Below are 19,237 nucleotides of genomic sequence, written 5' to 3'. Positions count from 1 at the left end.
AAGCTGTGACAGTCGCACAATGTTCTTGCGTCTAAAGAATCGGCACAAAATGTAGCCAGATTGTTTTGTTCTTATGTACAGCGGTAGACCATAATGGAGGATGGGGGAGTGTACTTTTGTATTTTTACAGCTCGTAGTGGATAGTGATTATGTTGAAGCATAACATTCCATCAAAATGTATGTCTGCGCATCTAAAAAAGCTTGGTCGTTAGGGTAGTTGACAAAGCTGATCGTCCCCCTCCTGTTCTTGGAAGGTCATCTGTCTGAAAACTACGAAGTGTTATTTAACGATTCCGGACAAGTACAAGAGCAAGGCTGTGATGAAGACTAACGCCACACGTTAAATCACGATAAAAATAGCGATGCGACACACTGTCTTTGACCAAATGTTCAGTTGTTTTCTGTGTGATTTGTTCCCGTCGCAGTGAGGTTAAAGTACCGACTTTGGGCACTGTCGATTTTCATAGCTAGGGCCACGTAAAACAAAAAATGTCAATTTTATTTTTCTGAAAACATGCATAAATTGTTACTTGTACTTCTTAGTACCAATGAACTTGTGGGCGTACTGGCCAGGATGAGACCAGCATGATGACTAATTCGTACGCAACATATTCTAAGTTTAATTTGACCTTTTTTCTTCTAAAACAGTCAAATCATGCAATTTAGTGTTTAGTGAGCAAACCTAAAACCATCAACATGATGTAGAATGAAATCGGCTTAATAAAAGCCTTTTTAACTACAAACTGAATACAACCCCTCTGGACAATATCAACCTTAGATCCTGATGCTGAATATCTTGGTAATATTTAGGTAGATTATTGCTCTATCTCATGTTCCTGTTGTGCTAAATTCCAAACCAAATCCGAAAACTAACCAGACCCGGACATTTCTGAAACGAGGGCCCGGAGGGTTTGGGACATCCTGGCACCTTCCTTTCCTAGCAGACCGTTTCAACAGAGCTTCGGGGAAAAGATTTATTTGGACAAATGAGACTATTTAAGAGACACATTTGTAAATGTAGGGGGGGCACAGTTTAGTTGGTTTAGACTGTGATGTGAAAGAGTCTTTCCTGGAACTGGTATTGAGTATGACATTGATTAGTCATGCTGGATGCTTAATCCATATTTTCACCAGGCCTGAAGAAAGTATAATCTGCCAGTGAGATATTTACCTTCGTCGGTACGTCTTAATCATTTCTGTTGACAATAGGATCAACTGGCAATACACTGGAAACACACATTCAAAATATAGAAAGCCATAAAATAAACGTGTATCTTATTAGCGTGACAAATTTAACCTCACGAGTCTCACTATCACAAGTAAACGAAACAACCTGAGCATTAAAAAAAAAAAAAACACTGTCAGGTTTAAAACTTGCAGGTCCAACGGCAACCAAGCTTCAGTTTTTGTTTGTTTTTCTTTCTGTAGCATAAACGTGCTGCACAGGGGTGCTTGCACGCATTCATACCGAGATCGAAATGTCCTGTGCATGCTCCTGGTAGCTTTTTTCTGTGTCCCAAACACTTCTCCATGCTACTTGTATATTCAGTAGCAGCAAGGACCAGCTTTTCCATGAGTGACAGGTATAGTAGTCACGGGTTGCAGCAGGGATCGAACAACTATAGACGAAAGAAAATCACTTGTTTACAGTTTGGTTGCCTGGCATCATAGTTGCATGGACCTCCGATGTGAAGGGAAGGGAGAATATCATACAGCACTGCTGGACTTGTGAGGCCTGAGAGGTGAAGGTGCTCTCATGTGATGCTTGGTCCACTTCCGCCTGTCCCAACGGCACAGTAGCAGCATCTTGAAAGTGACCCGGAAGGATTTGTTGCACAGGGCGTAGCACATGGGGTTGACCGTGCTGTTGACGTAGCAGAGCCAGTAGCCCAGCTGCCACAGCCTCTCGGGCACGCAGTGCTCACAGAAGGTGGACACCAGAACCATGATGTTATAGGGAGTCCAGGTCAGGATGAATGCCAGCAGGATGGCGCTGAGCGTCCTGGCAGCCTTCTTCTCCCTGATGACGGAGGTGTTTCGTCTCTTTTTAGTTTTGGGCCACTTCAGGGAGGAGGGCTTAGCTGGGCCTAAGGACGACTGGCTGTCGGACTGGTGAGTGTCAGAATCTTGCACCCCGGAGTCACAGCAGTCTTTACTGCCTCCCAGGCCGTCGTTCACTGGGATTAACGGGACACGTACCACCATACCGCCCTGCTCATCCTTTTCGTTCTCCTCTTCCGACAAAGAGGATTCGGAGCCATTTTCATCATCTATGTTCCAGCTCCCGTTGGTCTTTGATTGTAAGTATCTCCTCCCAGAGTGTGATGGCGATGCCCCATCCTCTTCCTCCCCCATTAGCAGCTTTGGTACGCTCTGCTGGGTACTGAAGCAGCTGTCCCTGCACTCCTCAGCCTGGGTCTCTTCAGAGCTGGAGCTGCTGCTCTTGGTGCTACTCGAGAGAGCCTGCTGTGGTCTCGACCTCTGGGAAACGCGGCCCATGCCCGGTGAACCCAGTAATCCTGCCAGCTCTCGCGCACGGTTCTCAGTCTCCTGGTAGATGCGCCAGTACAAGATGATCATGATGGTGACGGGGAGATAGAAGGCGGCGATGGCTGTCCCGAAGGTAATGATTGGCTCAGAAAGGAACTGGATGGAGCACTCGTTTTCCTCTACTGTCCGTTCACCCACTATGTACTGCCAAAACAGGATTGCAGGCGCCCAGAGGAAAAAGGAGATGGCCCAGGCCAAGCTGATCATTATGGCTGCTCGTCTGGGTGTGCGCTTGACCCTGTAGGTGAGGGGCCGGGTGACGGAGAAGAAACGGTCAAAGCTGATTACTAGAAGATTCATCACGGAGGCGTTGCTAGCTACGTAATCGATCGCCAGCCAGATATCGCATGCCAGGTTGCCCAGGGCCCAGCGGCCCATAATGACGTAGGTGGTGTAGAGGTTCATGGAGATGGTGCCCAGGATGAGGTCAGCCACTGCCAGGCTCAGCAGGAAGTAGTTATTGACAGTGCGCAGGTGACTGTTTAGCCGGAAAGCGATTATCACCAGCAGGTTTCCAATGATGGTTACTAGAGAAAGGGGTCCGGTGATGAGGATGATCGCAACAACCTCCCAGACGGTGTGACCACCCAGGGGATCAACTGGAGTGCTGGGGACCTGGGTGGTGTTGGGAGGGTTGGAGGTGATGTTCATAATGCTGATGGAAGAGAAGTGAGAGACTACAGCAATGGATGGAACAGGAGGGTGGAGCATCTACGTGGAGAAGAGCCAAGCTGAAGGGTCAAGCTCAATGGCTTTAAGACTGGTCCCATTCTTCAGACACTGGAAGTAAACTATGGCGAAGGGGAAGAAAAAAAGAACTTTTTTAGGTTAGCAGTGGATTTTTTGCATAATTACTGCAACTGATGTTTACAGAGCCATTAACTGATGGCGACACATACATACAATAAAACCTTTTCACAGTTTAAGTGCACCACACTTAGCTAGAAGCGCGCTGATATAAACTTTACAAGGAAGCGCTGATGCAAACATTTGGAGTTCTAAGTATTTTGCTAACAGAAATGCTGAGCAGACACACTCAAAAAAAAGTTAGAGAATAAGCCAAGGCATCACAATAAGGACAGATAAATACCCTAACCCTAAAAATACAAGCAGCAAGCACACTTTACCTCTGATAACGGCCATTTATCCAGTCTACCTTTACACAGCCTGTAAATGAAAAAATTTCTATATATCTATCTCTCTCTCTCGCTCTCTCTCTCTCTCTCTCTCTCTCTCGTGCCTTCAGATTCTTCAAGTACTTTCTGCCTGTATATTTATGACAGTCAACCAGCAGGAACACGTCTCATACTGGGAACACGCTTGTCCCTCAAAGCATTCTCTTCATTCAAAGGGTGGCAATAATCAAAACTGACCACTGCCAGTATGCAACAGGATTGAGGCAACGGGGGGGAGGGGGGGGGGTACCCTGCCAGGTACCACCATATTCTCATTGGGTCTGAGTGATGTCAATCATGGTATATGGAACAGCAGTTCCTCAAATGCACGTGTGCAATGTTTAGACTCAATTAAAATACCTTGATGCACAAGCCAGCTTAATATCCATGAGTCAATTTGCATATCTTTTCAAATCTCTTACGATGAATAAGGACAAATCCTCAAAATTAATATATTAATTTATATGCTAGAAATACATAACACTCCTGTTTCCCCCCACAGTCCAAAGACATGCTGAGGCTAATTGGACTTGCTAAATTGCCTGTAGGAGTGCATGTGTGAGTGCATGGTGTGTGAGTGTGCCCTGCAATGGGCTGGCCCCCCATCCTGGGTTGTTCCCTGCCTCGTGCCCATTGCTTCCGGGATAGGCACCGGATCCCCCGCGACCCAGTAGGATAATTGACCCGTTTGGAAAATGGATGGATGGAAATACATAACATTTTATCAGTGTTTCCAGAACTGCATGAATATACACCAATCCTTACTTTAAAGCTGCTGTCACAATTGCAGTCGAAGTGGCATAACAATTTCTTTTTAAATAGCACATGCAGTGTTTTCCTGTGTCTTGGCTCAGTGGCTCAGTTAAGCAGTTAATGGTGACAGGTAGGTAGCCATGTTCAGGTGTGAGCCCTCGAATGAGACAGAAAAGCTTCTGACAAAAGTCTCTTCCTACAGGGTTATGGAAACCTGTTGCCTTTGGCCCTGTATTGTCTACAGTCACTTCATCTGTCTATCAAAGACATAAAAAGCATCTAAAAAGATTCCATTCATCGTCTTATTGTCATGGCCTGCGCACTCAGTCCTCGCGTGTGCCACGCCCCCTGGTCATCCACGTGTGCTTCCCCGATTGTGATCGCCTGTTTCCTGTTATTTTCGGCTTGTCTTGTGTATTTCAGTCTGCGTTCAAGTCCGTTTCCCCAGTCTGTCATTAATGTTTGGTTGTCGCTGCCCTATGCTTCCCTGTCTGCCTGGATTAAACCCTGTTTCACCTGACTCCGGTGCCTTCCTGCCCGCAGAGCGATCACTACACTTATGACCTGAATCAATGATGACGTCAGTGATTGCTTATTATTCATTGTGTCTGGGGGATTCTGCTTGTATCACTTTAAGACTAAACGTGAAGTGTGCTTTGCGCAGTGATAGTGACTCTCTATAGTGACTTCCGTGGAAAAAGCCCCACATGACCCCAAGTGACTTAGAGATGGAGAGTTCCTCATGCTGCTTATTAATCAACATGGAAACCGCAGAGCCCAGCTGGGTCCTGGCGATTGTGCTCTGTGCATATTAATGAGAGTGCAGTGCATATTGGAAAAATATTTTAAAAACTGAAGCATCCAGTCTTCTGATTTGTTTTTAGTTAAAGATTGCAAGAAATTAATATTGTATTTTTGTATTTTCCTGGGTGTTTTTATCCTTTGTGTTTTGTAGAAAGAATTCATTGACGGCTTTCCACCTCCGCCCCCGCCACACACACCCATTTTGTCTCCCCCCTTCTGTCCACACCTGAAAATATTCTGGACCCCCCCCCCTGCCCAGAGCACCTTTACCTGAAGCTGGTCACCTTCCACACTCCATCTTGGGAGCTGCCATCCCTAGTGATCAACCAGTGGGCCACTCTCCGCAAACGTCACCCCTGCAAACATACTAATGAAAAGTAAGCCTGTTAGCGGACAGAATAAAATTGTGCATGGACTCATTCCATGAATTCACAGTCACAGTGACAAAAAAATGAGTCCAGCTACTGTGGGTAATTTAGCTTCATGTGAGCGCCAGTGGCATACAAGTTAAGTCCGGCGGCAGGTGTGTATTTAACAAGCACCATCCACAAGAAGCTAATGCTGCGTATTATTTTTTATTCAGATTCAAGAAAAAGTTTAGCAATATTAAGTTGGTGATTTTCACAATGAATAAACCACATCATGAGCTTGCATCATGATAATTTGCCAGCTAAGAATAAGCTTAATCAGTAATTACTGTAAAAGTCTGACCTGTAATTGAGATGTTTTGGGTAGAAACGTTAATGTGTTGGAAGACATAATTGACTTATATAAAACAAAAACAATATTTCATTTGCACATTCACTCAACGACTAATTTCTCCCTACCTGTTTGTGCAAAACCATAACCAGGATAATGGGATGCAAACACATAGCTTAGTGTAATTACCTAATGAGCATGCTCTGTAAAGGCCAGCAAGGGTTAGGGTCACATGTCACGCTATAACGATACATGAGATAGTAAATGGCAGGCAGCTGGGTATGTACAAAGTCCTGGACAAGAGGAATCATTTTTGTTGAATTTACTGAGGTGTCAGAATTGTGATGTTGGCTTTGAATGAGTGGCTGGGCTTTAAGGGGAGAGAGTTGTTCAATTTCAATTTCTCTTTGGCTTTACTGCCACAGGATAATTCCTTCGTTGGTCTAATAAATATGTATGGGCAGTGCTTCATATCATCTACAAGGTGGCCAGATGCCATGACATCATGCCAAAAGAAGAGGAGCAGCAAGACGTTGCCATAGCAGCCAGGGCTACTGCAACCCACTATAGCCCCAAGGCTTACTGCAAAGTTCCATAGTGACTTTGTGGAACGGGGGTAGTACAATTCCTAAAAAATAAACCGTGCAGTAACAAAGGCAACAGCGTTAACATTAGAGTTTCTGAATGCATATTGTTTGGCTCCTTAACTTATGGTGATATTAAAATGCATAGCTAAGTAAATGAACCATAAGTTATTGGGTCTGTGTATTACAGGGAGAGCGGACAAAATAACAGAAACACCTAACAATGTATCAATATCAAGGACAAAAGAGAGCTTCCCTTCAAGACCGGTACAATCCATCTTAGAATGCTGACATACAAGTGCATTGTGGAATACAATTGTGCATATTAGGACACTGGATCATTGCAAAGCTGGGAGAGTGATGCAGGCCGCGGAAATCTACTTAACATTGTGATTCAGAACTGCCAGAAAAAGTTCAATGATGCTTAGATGTGTTGATTGGGTTGGTCATGGAAGGTATTTAACTTCTTAGTGTCCATGAAACTTAATTTTTAATATTTATTTGAGAACCGCATGAGGGAAACATTGTAAGAAACACATAGTTTTGTATAATGGCCTGATTCCTTTGCAAGTACATGACCAAGCAGAGCAATCCTCAGACCTAACGACTCCCACAAGATGGCTACCCGCAATGTTTATTACTTGGCGACAGACATTATGGACCACTGCAGTCAATTCAGTATCTCTGAAACTTCAAATGCAAACCCATTCAGATGTAGGAAGAAAGGTGAAGGATGACACATCAGCATACTACCTTTCCTGTTACTAAGGGGTCTGGTCTTTCTGCTCCTACACGAGTCTATGCATCTTTGTGTGTTGGCCTTGGTTAGAAGCGATTTCTGAGCGGCAGCTCAGCTTTGTGACACTCATAAAGCACAGCTTTTGATGAGAGTGGGAAACAGAGGTTCTGATTCACTTCTGTGCTTGGTTTTAAAGCCAAGTGATGTTTGACAACAATCCTATGTCCGCCTATCCTTGTTGGTGAGAAACCACTGTCCTTCTTTGCCAATGCAGTTTGCCACAGGTTGTTATCATTCTTGAGACAGTTCCCCTCGACACATTAAATAATTTCATCATTCTTGTGACCAATTCATCTCAGTAAGTTCAACTGTTTTATCAACTCTGCTAGGTGCCTCATGTTGCTCTGAAAACTCACATATCAAAGTGCTGTATTTGTAATAACAATTCACCATCGTTTGAGTCCTGTCTTACACTGGTTTCTCTAAACTGACGTGCCGACACGACTACATACATATTTTTTAGCAGCGATACTGGCATTGCCAGGGGATTCTTACACAAACACATGAAATTAGACATGCAACTACACTTTCCAGTATTTTATAAAGATTTATCTTTTCTGAGAATGGAGCAAACCTTGCAAGCGCACAAAAGGTTAACGTCATTAACCACCTATTCCCTCCAAACAGACTATGATGATCTAATCAGCCCACTGCAACATCACTCCCCGGTTTCTGAAGCAGATGTCTGTTACATTAAACAAAGTTTGCAGTGGTCCAGCATTGTTTCGAAGTGGGGGAGGCTTGCCCACTCCTCACCACTCATCTTAAATAAACAACATAGCATTATTATTATTTGCAAAGCTTATATATCATCCAGCATCACCGAGAATGTTAACATTTATTTTTTTTAAGGTATTCCTTCAAGGTGTTGAGCTTCCACAGGGTTTCAACCTGCAGTCTCTTTGACATAACTCTCATGTGCAGAAGGAGATTGGTTAGAGTGCTAGATTAATTCCTGGACGGTGCTGAAAAAAAGTCTAGTTACAGCAGGTCCACATTAGAGTCAGCCTGTGACATCAATGATGGCCATTGCCACAGCAACCAGTCTTGCTCATGTACTGTAGGAGGATTCAAATCAGAAAAGCGACATAACTCTTCTGTCCATAACATTATCATATTTTTCAGAATACTAAATATGCAGGGTCATTACGTTTCAAAACACCGATGACAATGTCACCTATCTGACTGATCTTTGCTTGATCATAGACTCAGATGGCCATACAGATATATTCAGTGAAAAATGCACCCCCAGTGTCTTAATGTAACTGACCTCACTAGTGATTAGGAAGGACTATGAAACCGACAAAAATCCAAACACTTATGAATCACACACGTGATATAGCAAGCGATTCTGTAATATTGCATATGATAATGGAGGAAAATACAATATAGCTATGAAATAATGCATCGAGCAGATGTCCTGCACTGCTCATTAGACACAGCTATATTTTATTGGCATAATAAAAGACAAGTGCATGCACATAATAATCCTTAAGCAGTATATCACACTCACATGTTGGCCTCAGCACGAGAGACCAAGGGTCAGTTCACACCATAAGGGTCAATGTAGTATCACACACTGAATATTTACTTATGAACAAATGATTCATTGTCTGCAGAACAACCGGAAGCATGGTGGATAAGCACATGCGTTAACAAGTCAAGGGCTGGCAGTTCAGGACTTGGAAGAGTCCAGATGAAGTTCTCACCAGTAAGTTCATCTGAGCTGCTCTGGTAAAACACCATATAAACTGGTAAATACTGACACTAAGCAACAGAACAACAAAAACTACAGGATGGATGAGAAAGTGAGTTAGCATGTGGACCTGCTGTGAGTATCTCCAAGGGTGGTTTCTGTTTAAGCAGTTCAGACTCTCTAAGCTCCGTAAACAACACTGCTTCTCTGGCTACGGATATGTATCCTCTTCTTCAGCCCGGGGATTAAGGCCATTGGCGGGATACAACTTCCCACCAAAGAGCGCCAACATTTTCATTCTCCCTCATCAATCTGAATGTCAACAACTGCTAACAAACAGAAGCTAATCATTATACTGTTTCATTAACAATTCAGATATAAGATTATAGAGATGTGCCTTCAAAGGAATATGAACCAACAACCACCTTGGTCAAGCCTATATCCATATACACTAGGTCCACACCTTCTCATGTCTCCTATGGGGATGAGACAGATCCCTGTGCAGCTAGTTTTAAGTCTCAATTAAATCTATACATGCAGAATCTTGGGAATTATATTAAGGGAAATAAATGCAGATACTTTCCTACTTAAGTCAATGGACACATAGTTATGAAAAAAAAATCTTTACTCAAGAAATTTAATAGAATATTAGATGACATCTAATTGACTGTTCCAATGATGAATTTGTGAAAGTAGAATTATGGCTTTTATAACTTTTCTTGTGCCACGGATCCCTATGGCAATCTAGGCTATACCATAGCCCCCCCCCCCCCCCCCCCCCATATCCGCAGATAATACGCTCCGAGACCTACTGCAGACAGCCAAATCAGTACCGCACAATATTGCATGTTCTCTTTCTTGAATGGATGGGATTATGATGTTTTAGCCTAATTCTCAAGACACGATCGAGCAACGAAAAATATCAAGGTATGACGGAGAAATGAAAATTACGCTTTTATATCACTCAAAATGTTATTCATTTTACTTTTTTTTCACATTGTGGTAAACCAAACCTGAAACCACAGATATGGGGGGGAGGTGGGGTACTCGTCCCTTCTTAAAATATACAAACATCTTCTGTAACTGCTTGTATGCAGGATTGGAGGGGGTCCAGGGGCTCTGGACACTGTTCTCTCGGGGTTCCTCAGGGTACTCTAGTTTATTCTAGTTTTCTCCTGCTTACTGCTGTGTCTGAATTGCTTGCCGTGTGTAAGTATGTGTGTAAGACTGGCATCCCATACAGAGAAAGCGCATTTTTATGAACAAACCTACACATATACCACTTCACAATGCACTATAATGAGCTCAGATGCTGGAATTTCAAAATTAGCCAGAATAAAAAATCAGAATAATGCAATAGGCTTAGACCTACAGAGGGAAACAGATTGGGTGAAGACTAGATAACAGGTGTTGTGACAAAATGTTAACACTTCAGCAACATCCTGACATTTCAAACAGATTTGCAGGAACAGGAAGTTCTACGTTATGTTTTGTTGCTTAGGCAACTGTGTTTTAAAAGCAGTAGTTTTCTTAGGAGCTAAATCCGTAACTTATAGGTGATGAGGTCTTTGTCTAGAATATATTACTAACTGGATGAGAGACCGCGGAACCGCAGAATCAGAATGTAATTTTAGCAGATCCTTTTAACAGGAATCTTCATTACAAAAACAAAATCCAGATAACACTAAAGCTTTAGCTAGGACTGGGAATGAAGCTCGCCCACTCGCCTGAGGTGAGTAATTTAGATGAAGGGTGAGTATAAAACACTGAACTAGTGGGAAAAAAAGCATGTTGGACTACATTTTTTTTACTGAACTAGCCTAGTTGGCTATTAGCAAAAATCCGTAAGGTCCAGTCCTGGCTAGATCTGCTGTTGATCACTGCATTTACTTGAAAATGGTACTTTTTGCTTGAGTATCTCATGCTTACCCACCAGCTATAGCCACGTCCAGATCAGTGCATCGTGCTGCTCTTTAGAGAAAATATTCAAAAGGAAAAGTGTAATTTAGCTCCTCACTTTAAGGTGAAAGGGTCTAATTTGTTATCTCCACAGGTTTTAGACTTTTTTTGGTGAAGCGAATTTTGCCAACAACCAAGTTGGTCGCAGGTATTAATCAAGAGAGACGTCACATGACACTGCACCCATCAGAGTTTTGAGGCTGACCGGGGCAGGCAGACGAAGACAGACCTCCTTCCCGTATTCGTGACCAGAATCACCCCCTGGGGCGTCTTCATTACAGATGCACCACATTCACCATCACTGAACGTTCCTTGTCCGGCAAGGCTGTTTGCTGCACAAAATTCTCATATCTTTCCCACAGTTACTAAAAGATAGTGGAATTTGAAGAATTTGGTTCAAACCAATGATTCCAAAATACTCCTGTGCAAACAATCTCTAATGGTACAAACAGCACATGCAGAACCCTGAATAATAGCTTTGACATTCTTTGAACAGCAGGACTTGATAAAATGTATCCAACAATGACACTATAATAATTAACTAAAAATATAGCTAAAAAAATATAGAAGGTAAGATCTTAACTAATAAAATTTTCTGTTGATAGACTGATATTCATGCCCTGGAATGGCTCCAAAATCACAAAGTTTTGACTTTCTCATATTTAAGGTAGTGCTGTGTTATAATTATAAAAATAAAACTGCAGTGGAGGGGGGGGGGCATGATGGTGCAGTGGTTAGCACACCTCTGGGGCCAGGGTTTGAGTCTGACTCCATGTGTGTGAAGATGCATGTTCTCCCCGTGTCGTTATGGAGTTTCCTCCATTTCCAAACACCCCCGACAGTCCAAAAACATGCTGGGCTGAACTGGAGTTGCCAAACTGTCTGTAGCTGTGAATGTGTAAGTGAATGGTGTGTGAGTGTGCCCTGCGATGTGTTGGCACCCTGTCTTGGGTTATTCCCTGCATTGCACTCATAGCTCCTGGGATAGGACAAGGAGATATAGAAGAAGGATGGATGGATGGATGGATGGATGGATGGACGGATGGAGAATACAGCAACCCTGCAAAGGACAGTGAGAGGCAAGACTCATACCCAAGTCTCCTAATCAGAGGGGTACAACCTGATCTGAATCACCAACATGTCATTGCTACCGAATGAGGCAATTAACATCACAACACATAGCTAAACCTCATTAGACTCTACTGCTGGTTTCATTCTTGCCTCCGTGTGTGTGATGTTTTCATAATCCCTCCCTGATTCATGTGGGTTTCCTCTGGATATACAGGTTTCCTCCCAAAGACACGTGTGCCCATAGTGTGTAATTGTGCAGTGTCCTATACTATAGTGTGCCTTCAGTTTCTCATGCCCTGTGCTCCAGTGACGCTGTACTGCATAAATGGTCGGACAGTGGCTGGATAACCTTCTCCAGTGGTGGTGCGCAGTAAAGGTGCATATTTCCGTTTCATTTCCACAGTAAACGGCCTGTACAGCTTTTGAAATGTCGTGCAGAGACGTTTCTCTGTTCACATAACACCACAGCAGTTACTGCAATCACTTGGACTGATACAGTTGAACACCACCCACAACTGTTCTTGAAACAATGACTTACATCCAACTGAACTAGATTTAAAAAAAAAAAAAAAATAAAATTTGACATTATGCAATATTGAATAGTTCAATCCAAAACAAAAAAAAACAAATACACAAATAAAAATCACCCACCTTCTGGGACTAAGTGGAGGTGGGTAGCAGTGCAGTTTAATTGATATACCTGTTACAGCGTCATACAGAGAAACCATACGACGGTCTTCAGTGTTTGACTTCGATGTATTTGTGCACCCAGCCTTGACTTCATCTGTTTACTTTCTAGCCATTATTGTCTATAGGAAATGTTCTCAAGTGACACATCTTGGAGGCATTAATGACAAATAATTCTCTGACTGATTAAATTCCTTATAAACAATCGAATGAATGTTACTTTTACTGCATATGTCAATAAACATTTATCATGCCTAACATCACTCATTAAGATTCCTAATAGTCAGTTATTAATGTGAAATTATATATTAGCTTATTTCTCTTTCCTTTAAAGATGATGGTTTGCATTCAGTGGAAGGCCTGCTATGTACTGATGTTTAGCGGGCTTTTAAAAACTTGTTAAAAATCATCAAATGTTTGAGGCTTATGTTCTGATTCAACACATGTAAATTTCTTGCTTGAGTGAGGCTTCCAATGTGTAGTTTCGTTAATGACACCGATCCCGTCTCACTGACACCTCTAGTCCATGCCTGAGTGTCACAGGTCTGGGATCAGCACTAGAATACATCTTACAGTTCCGATTTTCTGCCATCTTTTGGGGTAGCCATTGCTTGTTCCCTCCCAACATTAGCAATTTGCTCTAATGTCAACGCAAAAGAACAAACCCCACCTCACGGACAGACAGACTTTAATTTTAGCACCAGCAACCAGGCAAGGGAACCTAAGAAATTTCATTATTGGTCGTAATGACTTGCGAGCGAAATGCAATTTTACGACACTAGGCAATGCATTTAAACTATATTTAGTATGATTATTTAATCTAATATTACTATTATCACTACAACATTTCCGATATTAGGCTATATTACGCAGAAATCACAGGGAAATAATTTTATTAATTTTCTTCGCAAGTTGTGGTCCAATAGGCAGCTGCTACCCATAGCCCAGGTACTACCTCTTCCAGTTGTGTACATGTATTTTAACATTTACTTTTTTCTAAATCTTATGTTTTACAGAATGCCTTACAGTTCTGTTACATAACTCGTGGAGCCGCTACGGTAGTAATGTAAAGAAGACAAACTTCTATAAATTACATAACATATATTATAGTAAAATACAAAACAGTATTACTACACTGATTTAAGTTTTATGATGAACTGCAAGTAGTCTACGGTAGCGTGCTACTAGTAAATATTTTTTTTAAAATTATAAATAAAACTAACAGTCATAGAACTTAATTCTTAATTTAGAAACTTTGAATTTTTCAAAAGACATTTGTAAGGGTGATTTCGATATCGGGCAATCCTGTCTAACTCGACGGGCACTCCTGTGTTTTACCAGCTCAGCCTTTACTGCTACAGGGCGAAAATATTTATATAGACTGAACGCATAGGTAAGTGAGCAGGTAATCCGCTTGTTTCTTACGCTCATCAAGTACTCGCATAAAACAGGTGTTTGTTTAAGCGAAATTTGCTGTGGTCATCACTCTGTCACCAGGACATCCCCTTACGATGACAAAACAAGCTTTTCATCAACATTTAATGATTTTCAGTTAATTTCTTGTACCTACAAACCACAGTTACAAAAGTTATTTACCTGGAAACAAATTATTCCGATAAATGAGACTACAAAATGAACACGAGTTTCTAAGGCAATTACTGATAAATACAGAAAACCATTAAAAATGCAATACAAATTACAGCAATGGAAGATATTCCCGTTTAAACACGCAAGTGTTTTGCCAGGACGCATGCAGTATAAAAGCAAAAAAGCAACGACAAATTATATAATAAGTTGTACAACATTAAAAAAACTGATAGTTCTCACAGTAAACCAACTCTGAAACAAGCAAGAGAAAGGTGCCTCGCTTACCCCTTCGCTACCTTTATTTATGACATAAATGATTGTCTCAACCTGCTCTGAAATCAATCTGAAAGTGACTCCGCACGCTAAACATTTGAATTACCCTATACACCGTCCGTTTGTAGACCTGGTCCGAAGGGAATGAAAGCGAACAAGCTGTTAATATTTCCTCTGATTACAAACATTACGCTTACCGAAAGTGTCGAAGCTCAGATCGGCATAGATTCATTCCAAACGTGCCTCCTCAAAGCGAATTAAAGGCTCTGCATTCCGCTATTCGCGTCGCCGTCGCGGTCATTATACAACGCAGTGACCGTGTCAGGACGGTGACTGTGAAGAAGGCTGGGCGTCTGGGTAGAGGACTGAAGTAAAGCCAACGATACCTACCCTACCAACAAGTGCAAATAGTGTGTCATTTAGCCTGCAGTACAAACACCATGTAGGTGACTAGGGACCTCCAACGTTTTTAACTACTTGTTAATCACTTTTTAGGATAATTAATCAAAATATGTAGTAGAATGTTATATCACCTTGAGCCATAACTATTAAGGAAGCATATATTTTATATTTTTCATTGTAAACGTTTACGATTTTCTACACATAAACATAGACACACATCATATCTCATATTTAATCTCTGAGCTAATGTGTGTGCTAATTAGCAATATACTTATTTTAAACGCTTCTTGTAAAAATGATTTATGCTGTCTGTGTTGAGAGAAGTCCTGGCACATTCACCTCAAAAGTAGTATGAAGTTATTTTTTTATCTTCATTAGAGGTTTTCTTGCATAATGCTCTGAGTAATTCTATCTCAGATGCCGACCTAGTTAAACACCAGAAGAAGACGTCTTCTATCACTGATTCGTACTAAATCATACATATGTGTTATTATAGGTCAATTCCTTATTTTTTTTTATAGATGGAACACGGTGTGTGTGTGAAAATATTGTAAAAAGACAGTAAAGAACATAAGCGGTGATAACCGGCCAACGGAATTCCAAAATGAGAATTAAGGAGAATGCAGTGGCCTCGTGATGGTGAAATCGCTATAGCAACCTCACACTCAAGGCTACTTTTGATGCTATACCCCCTCCTCCCCCCCCACCCCCCATACACCAGTCAGAGGAGACTTTTAATTTATTCATACTTGGAGAAAGTCTAGGAAATTATGACTGAAGAAGCAAAGCGTTTTAAAATTGAACATATTAAAAATACGTTAATAATAGACAATAATAATAGACACTTTTTATTGATACCCGTAGGGAAATTGTTTTTACACCTCCCACAACTTGCTCTTTTTTCATAGAGGAAGTTATCTGCGAAGGGCTGCCACCCGCAGCAGCGCCCAGGGAGCTGGGGGTTAAGGGCCTTGCTCAAGGACCCACAGGCTGAGGCTGGGTTTGAACCTTTATAAGAGTATGAGTATTAGTTCTAATAACAGTATAAATACTGTTACAGATACGAAGTTACTGTGATGGGAATGTAGAATTTGTATGCAACAGAAGTTAACATGTTCTTGATAAAAAAAAAAAGCAATGCTGCAAATATACACAATGATGCAAAATTAAGTAATTAACAATGACCTAAAGAGGACGAGCTGTTAGATTCAAACACAGGTATTCGGCTCAGCGAATGGTGAATGAGCGATTGCAATCGCGCTGTAATATTTGGCTTAGCCTTCTATGCTTTCACAGTTGCCAGTGCTACAGTATTACCTCGTGGCAGCACTGCAGATTGTGTCACAAGTGTGGCTTCTTGCCGGGAAGCTCCAGGGTCACAGCGGCGTCAGTAGGAAGTGCTGTTGACTGGAGAGCAGCCAGTTATTCATTAACCAATCCAGATCCTGCTGTCTTCTAGTTAACTCTTCGAGGCAAAGACTTGGTGCCGATTGCACAGTCTGGAGTAGCAGCAATTTCACTGCTGTTGTACCACTACATTCATGCTTGTGACAAATAAAAATCTTGGATCTTGAAACTTGACCAAGGGGAGTTATGCGTGGTGTCCCTTCTTCCAAAACCAAATCACAAAAGACACCATTCACATTTGCTCTGGTTACTTTGATTAGCAACTTGTCTTTTTATCCCATGAAAGGAAACGTTCTGTCTACTGCTCAGGTATTCTGGCTTCTCAAATACGTGTTCATTGGTGTGACAACTGGGTGGTTGTCTTCCTCTTTTACTTTCAACTGTTCCAAGCATTATAGTTTTATCTGAAGCACAATACACTCAAAATATGACGGCTCTCGTCTGGACATTTGTACTTCAAGTGGAAATTCAGGATTGATTTGAACAATGTCCATTTGTTTCCCTTGATATTTGCTGACACCAAGGTTCAAAGCCATTGTTATTCTTTCTGTCCTCATCCATTCTTCAGTTTCAGAATATTCTGAACGATTTCGATGCTGGTTCTTAGAAATATGCCCTTCAAGTACTTATGATGATTTGTTCTGCAGCAAATGCTTTTTTGGTTCATGATCTTGTTCCAAGGAGGCAAGAGCTGTGAGATACACCCATTTTCTAGAGAAGATTCTGTAGTTTGACATGATCTTTTCTGAATCCAAACTATATCTGCCAATTCTTCATATTTAGGACTTTAATCTGCATTGAATGATCTTTATTATAATCTCACAGGCTGGCATGAGGGAAATTCTTTGACAATTTGTATACTCTGATAGGCATTGTTGGTATTATTTACTTAAGCCTTTCACTGATTACTCTTCAGATGCTTGTAATATGTCTGTTAAAATGCTGTCCATCCCCATTGAATTCTTTTGATCCCAGAGCTAATCTAGCCTCCTCTTCTGTTATTGCATGTTCTTGAATGTATATAATATTGGTTGATGTTGTTTTTGCTATAGACGTCGTATTTGTATTCCTTACATTTCTGCTTGAGCTTTGTTTCGTGATTTTTTTTGTTTGCTCATCATTCATTGTTTCAGCACACCCACTTGAGGTCAAAACTTTCTTTTTAATTTCACGGGTCTCTGAAAAACAGCTGTTATTTTTCCAGGGTAATGTCCTTCTTAGGTGACTTTTCAAATGTTGTAATATCGGTCTTTGCAATACCTGGTAGATTTCTGGAATTTGGAAGTCAGTACTTTTAAGAGATCTTCATCTGTTCTAATTTTGACTCCTCTTGTCAGTTTCCCTTGTGTCGTCCGCGTTGACGTCTTTGGCCCTATCAGCTTGACCATTTCTTACTCAGGTTCCACCCAGCTCACGTTCTTGAATTCTGTCAACTGTTCCTCGGGTTCTCACTTAAGGAGGTCCAGCATCTCAAATCAGTTTATGATTTTTTTCCTAGATGGCAAAGGGTATATTCTCTAGCTCACATTTTGAAAGTCAGATGACCTTCTTCCGTTTTAGCTACACTTAGAGCTTGCATATAAGTAGTTCATGGTCTATTCCACAATAAGCTCCTCACCATGTATTTGATATTTCAATTGAGTTCTTCCATTGTTTGGCAAGGAGACTGTAATTTATTTGATGTCTTTTAACTCCATCTGATGATATTAAGGTGTAATTACTATGCATTAGTTGCTCAAAGAATGTATTGGCAATGCAAAGGTCAATGGATTTTCAGAAGCAGTTTAGTCTCTTCCAGCTTAGTTTTCATTTCCATACTGGCCTGCTGTATTTCCCACCTTACCTTCAGTTGCCAGTAATATTTCTTGGAATATTTGGATGTCCTATTTCAGCCTGACCTGGGCCATAGAACAGCTATTCTTTTGCTGCATTTGTTGGGGCATAATCCTGCATAACTGCTACATCGAAGGGGTATCCAACAAAATGAATTAATATCAGTCGATCATCACAGCATCGTATATAGTTACTAGTTTTCCTGAGTGAAAGTGTCCATTACATTTAAGTTTGCTATTTCCTATTGCTTGAGATGTCAACCTACATGCAATCCATTTCTATCTTTACCACATCCAGATTTCCTTAAATCATGCTCTGTAATACTTTATTTGCAGCTTGGCATTTTCTAGCATGGCACCATCAGCAATTAGACACTCAATAGGCTTTGATCCAAGAGCGTCATAAACACCAGCTGTACTCCGAAGAATTCTTACCTCTTCCTCAGTAGTATATTCAGTGCCATCCAATCTTATGAGCCCGTCTTCCTGGCCTATATTGTTATTTGTTCTGGTGTGTCTCCAATAAGGTTTTTTTGATAAGGTGTTGAAGTTTTTACCATCACTTTTTACCTTGCTGTTGGAAACAGTGTCATTGTCATCACTATTGCAATCATTCGCTGCCATCCTTATCACTTCTGCACATTGTAAGCAGTAGGTTTTGCCTGCACTGTCAGAAAAAAGTGTTAGCTTATACCTTTGAGGGTAGAATTACTTGTCACTGGGGCTGTACCTTCAAGGCTCTGCCAGTTGTTCCCTAGCTGTGCGTAAACCTTTCAGTCTAATTTAAATTACAGAAATGGACTCTGGGGAACATTTTTGTACCATTGGGGGTATATTAATGTTGTTTGTACTTTGGGGAACAAAACTGTACCAGGGCTGTACCATTTTTACTGACTGTGCAGTAACTTTGTTAAGACCTGCCTGCCATGGGTAACCCAGACAGCAGTTGAAAAACTACA

The 19,237-nt window shown here is 41.4% G+C and overlaps 1 protein-coding gene across 2 annotated transcripts; it reads right to left on the bottom strand.

Moving 5' to 3' along the window:
* Positions 1-478: 478 nt before the first annotated feature.
* Positions 479-14,977, bottom strand: LOC125750846 (muscarinic acetylcholine receptor M1-like). 2 transcript variants are annotated; one of them, XM_049029154.1, is made up of 3 exons: positions 14,835-14,977; positions 5,553-5,649; positions 479-3,341 (listed from the first exon to the last, which is right to left on the bottom strand). In XM_049029154.1, exon 3 carries the CDS (start codon positions 3,259-3,261, stop codon positions 1,708-1,710), a length of 1,554 nt encoding a protein of 517 aa, XP_048885111.1. In that variant the 5' UTR covers positions 3,262-3,341; positions 5,553-5,649; positions 14,835-14,977; the 3' UTR covers positions 479-1,707. The 2 variants fall into 2 exon arrangements, with proteins under 2 accessions (XP_048885111.1, XP_048885112.1); XM_049029155.1 differs by lacking the exon at positions 14,835-14,977 and adding an exon at positions 14,650-14,765.
* Between the last annotated feature and the right edge of the window lie 4,260 nt (positions 14,978-19,237).

The sequence above is a fragment of the Brienomyrus brachyistius genome, chromosome 10 (genome assembly GCF_023856365.1).
Source record: "Brienomyrus brachyistius isolate T26 chromosome 10, BBRACH_0.4, whole genome shotgun sequence".
Lineage (NCBI taxonomy): Eukaryota > Metazoa > Chordata > Actinopteri > Osteoglossiformes > Mormyridae > Brienomyrus > Brienomyrus brachyistius.
Note: the sequence above shows the minus strand (reverse complement) of the source record. Positions and strands in the feature narration are given on the sequence as shown.

Coding starts and splice junctions, on each gene's coding strand:
- LOC125750846 (XM_049029154.1), bottom strand. CDS start 3,261: ATGCTCCACCCTCCTGTTCCATCCATTGCTGTAGTCTCTCACTTCTCT.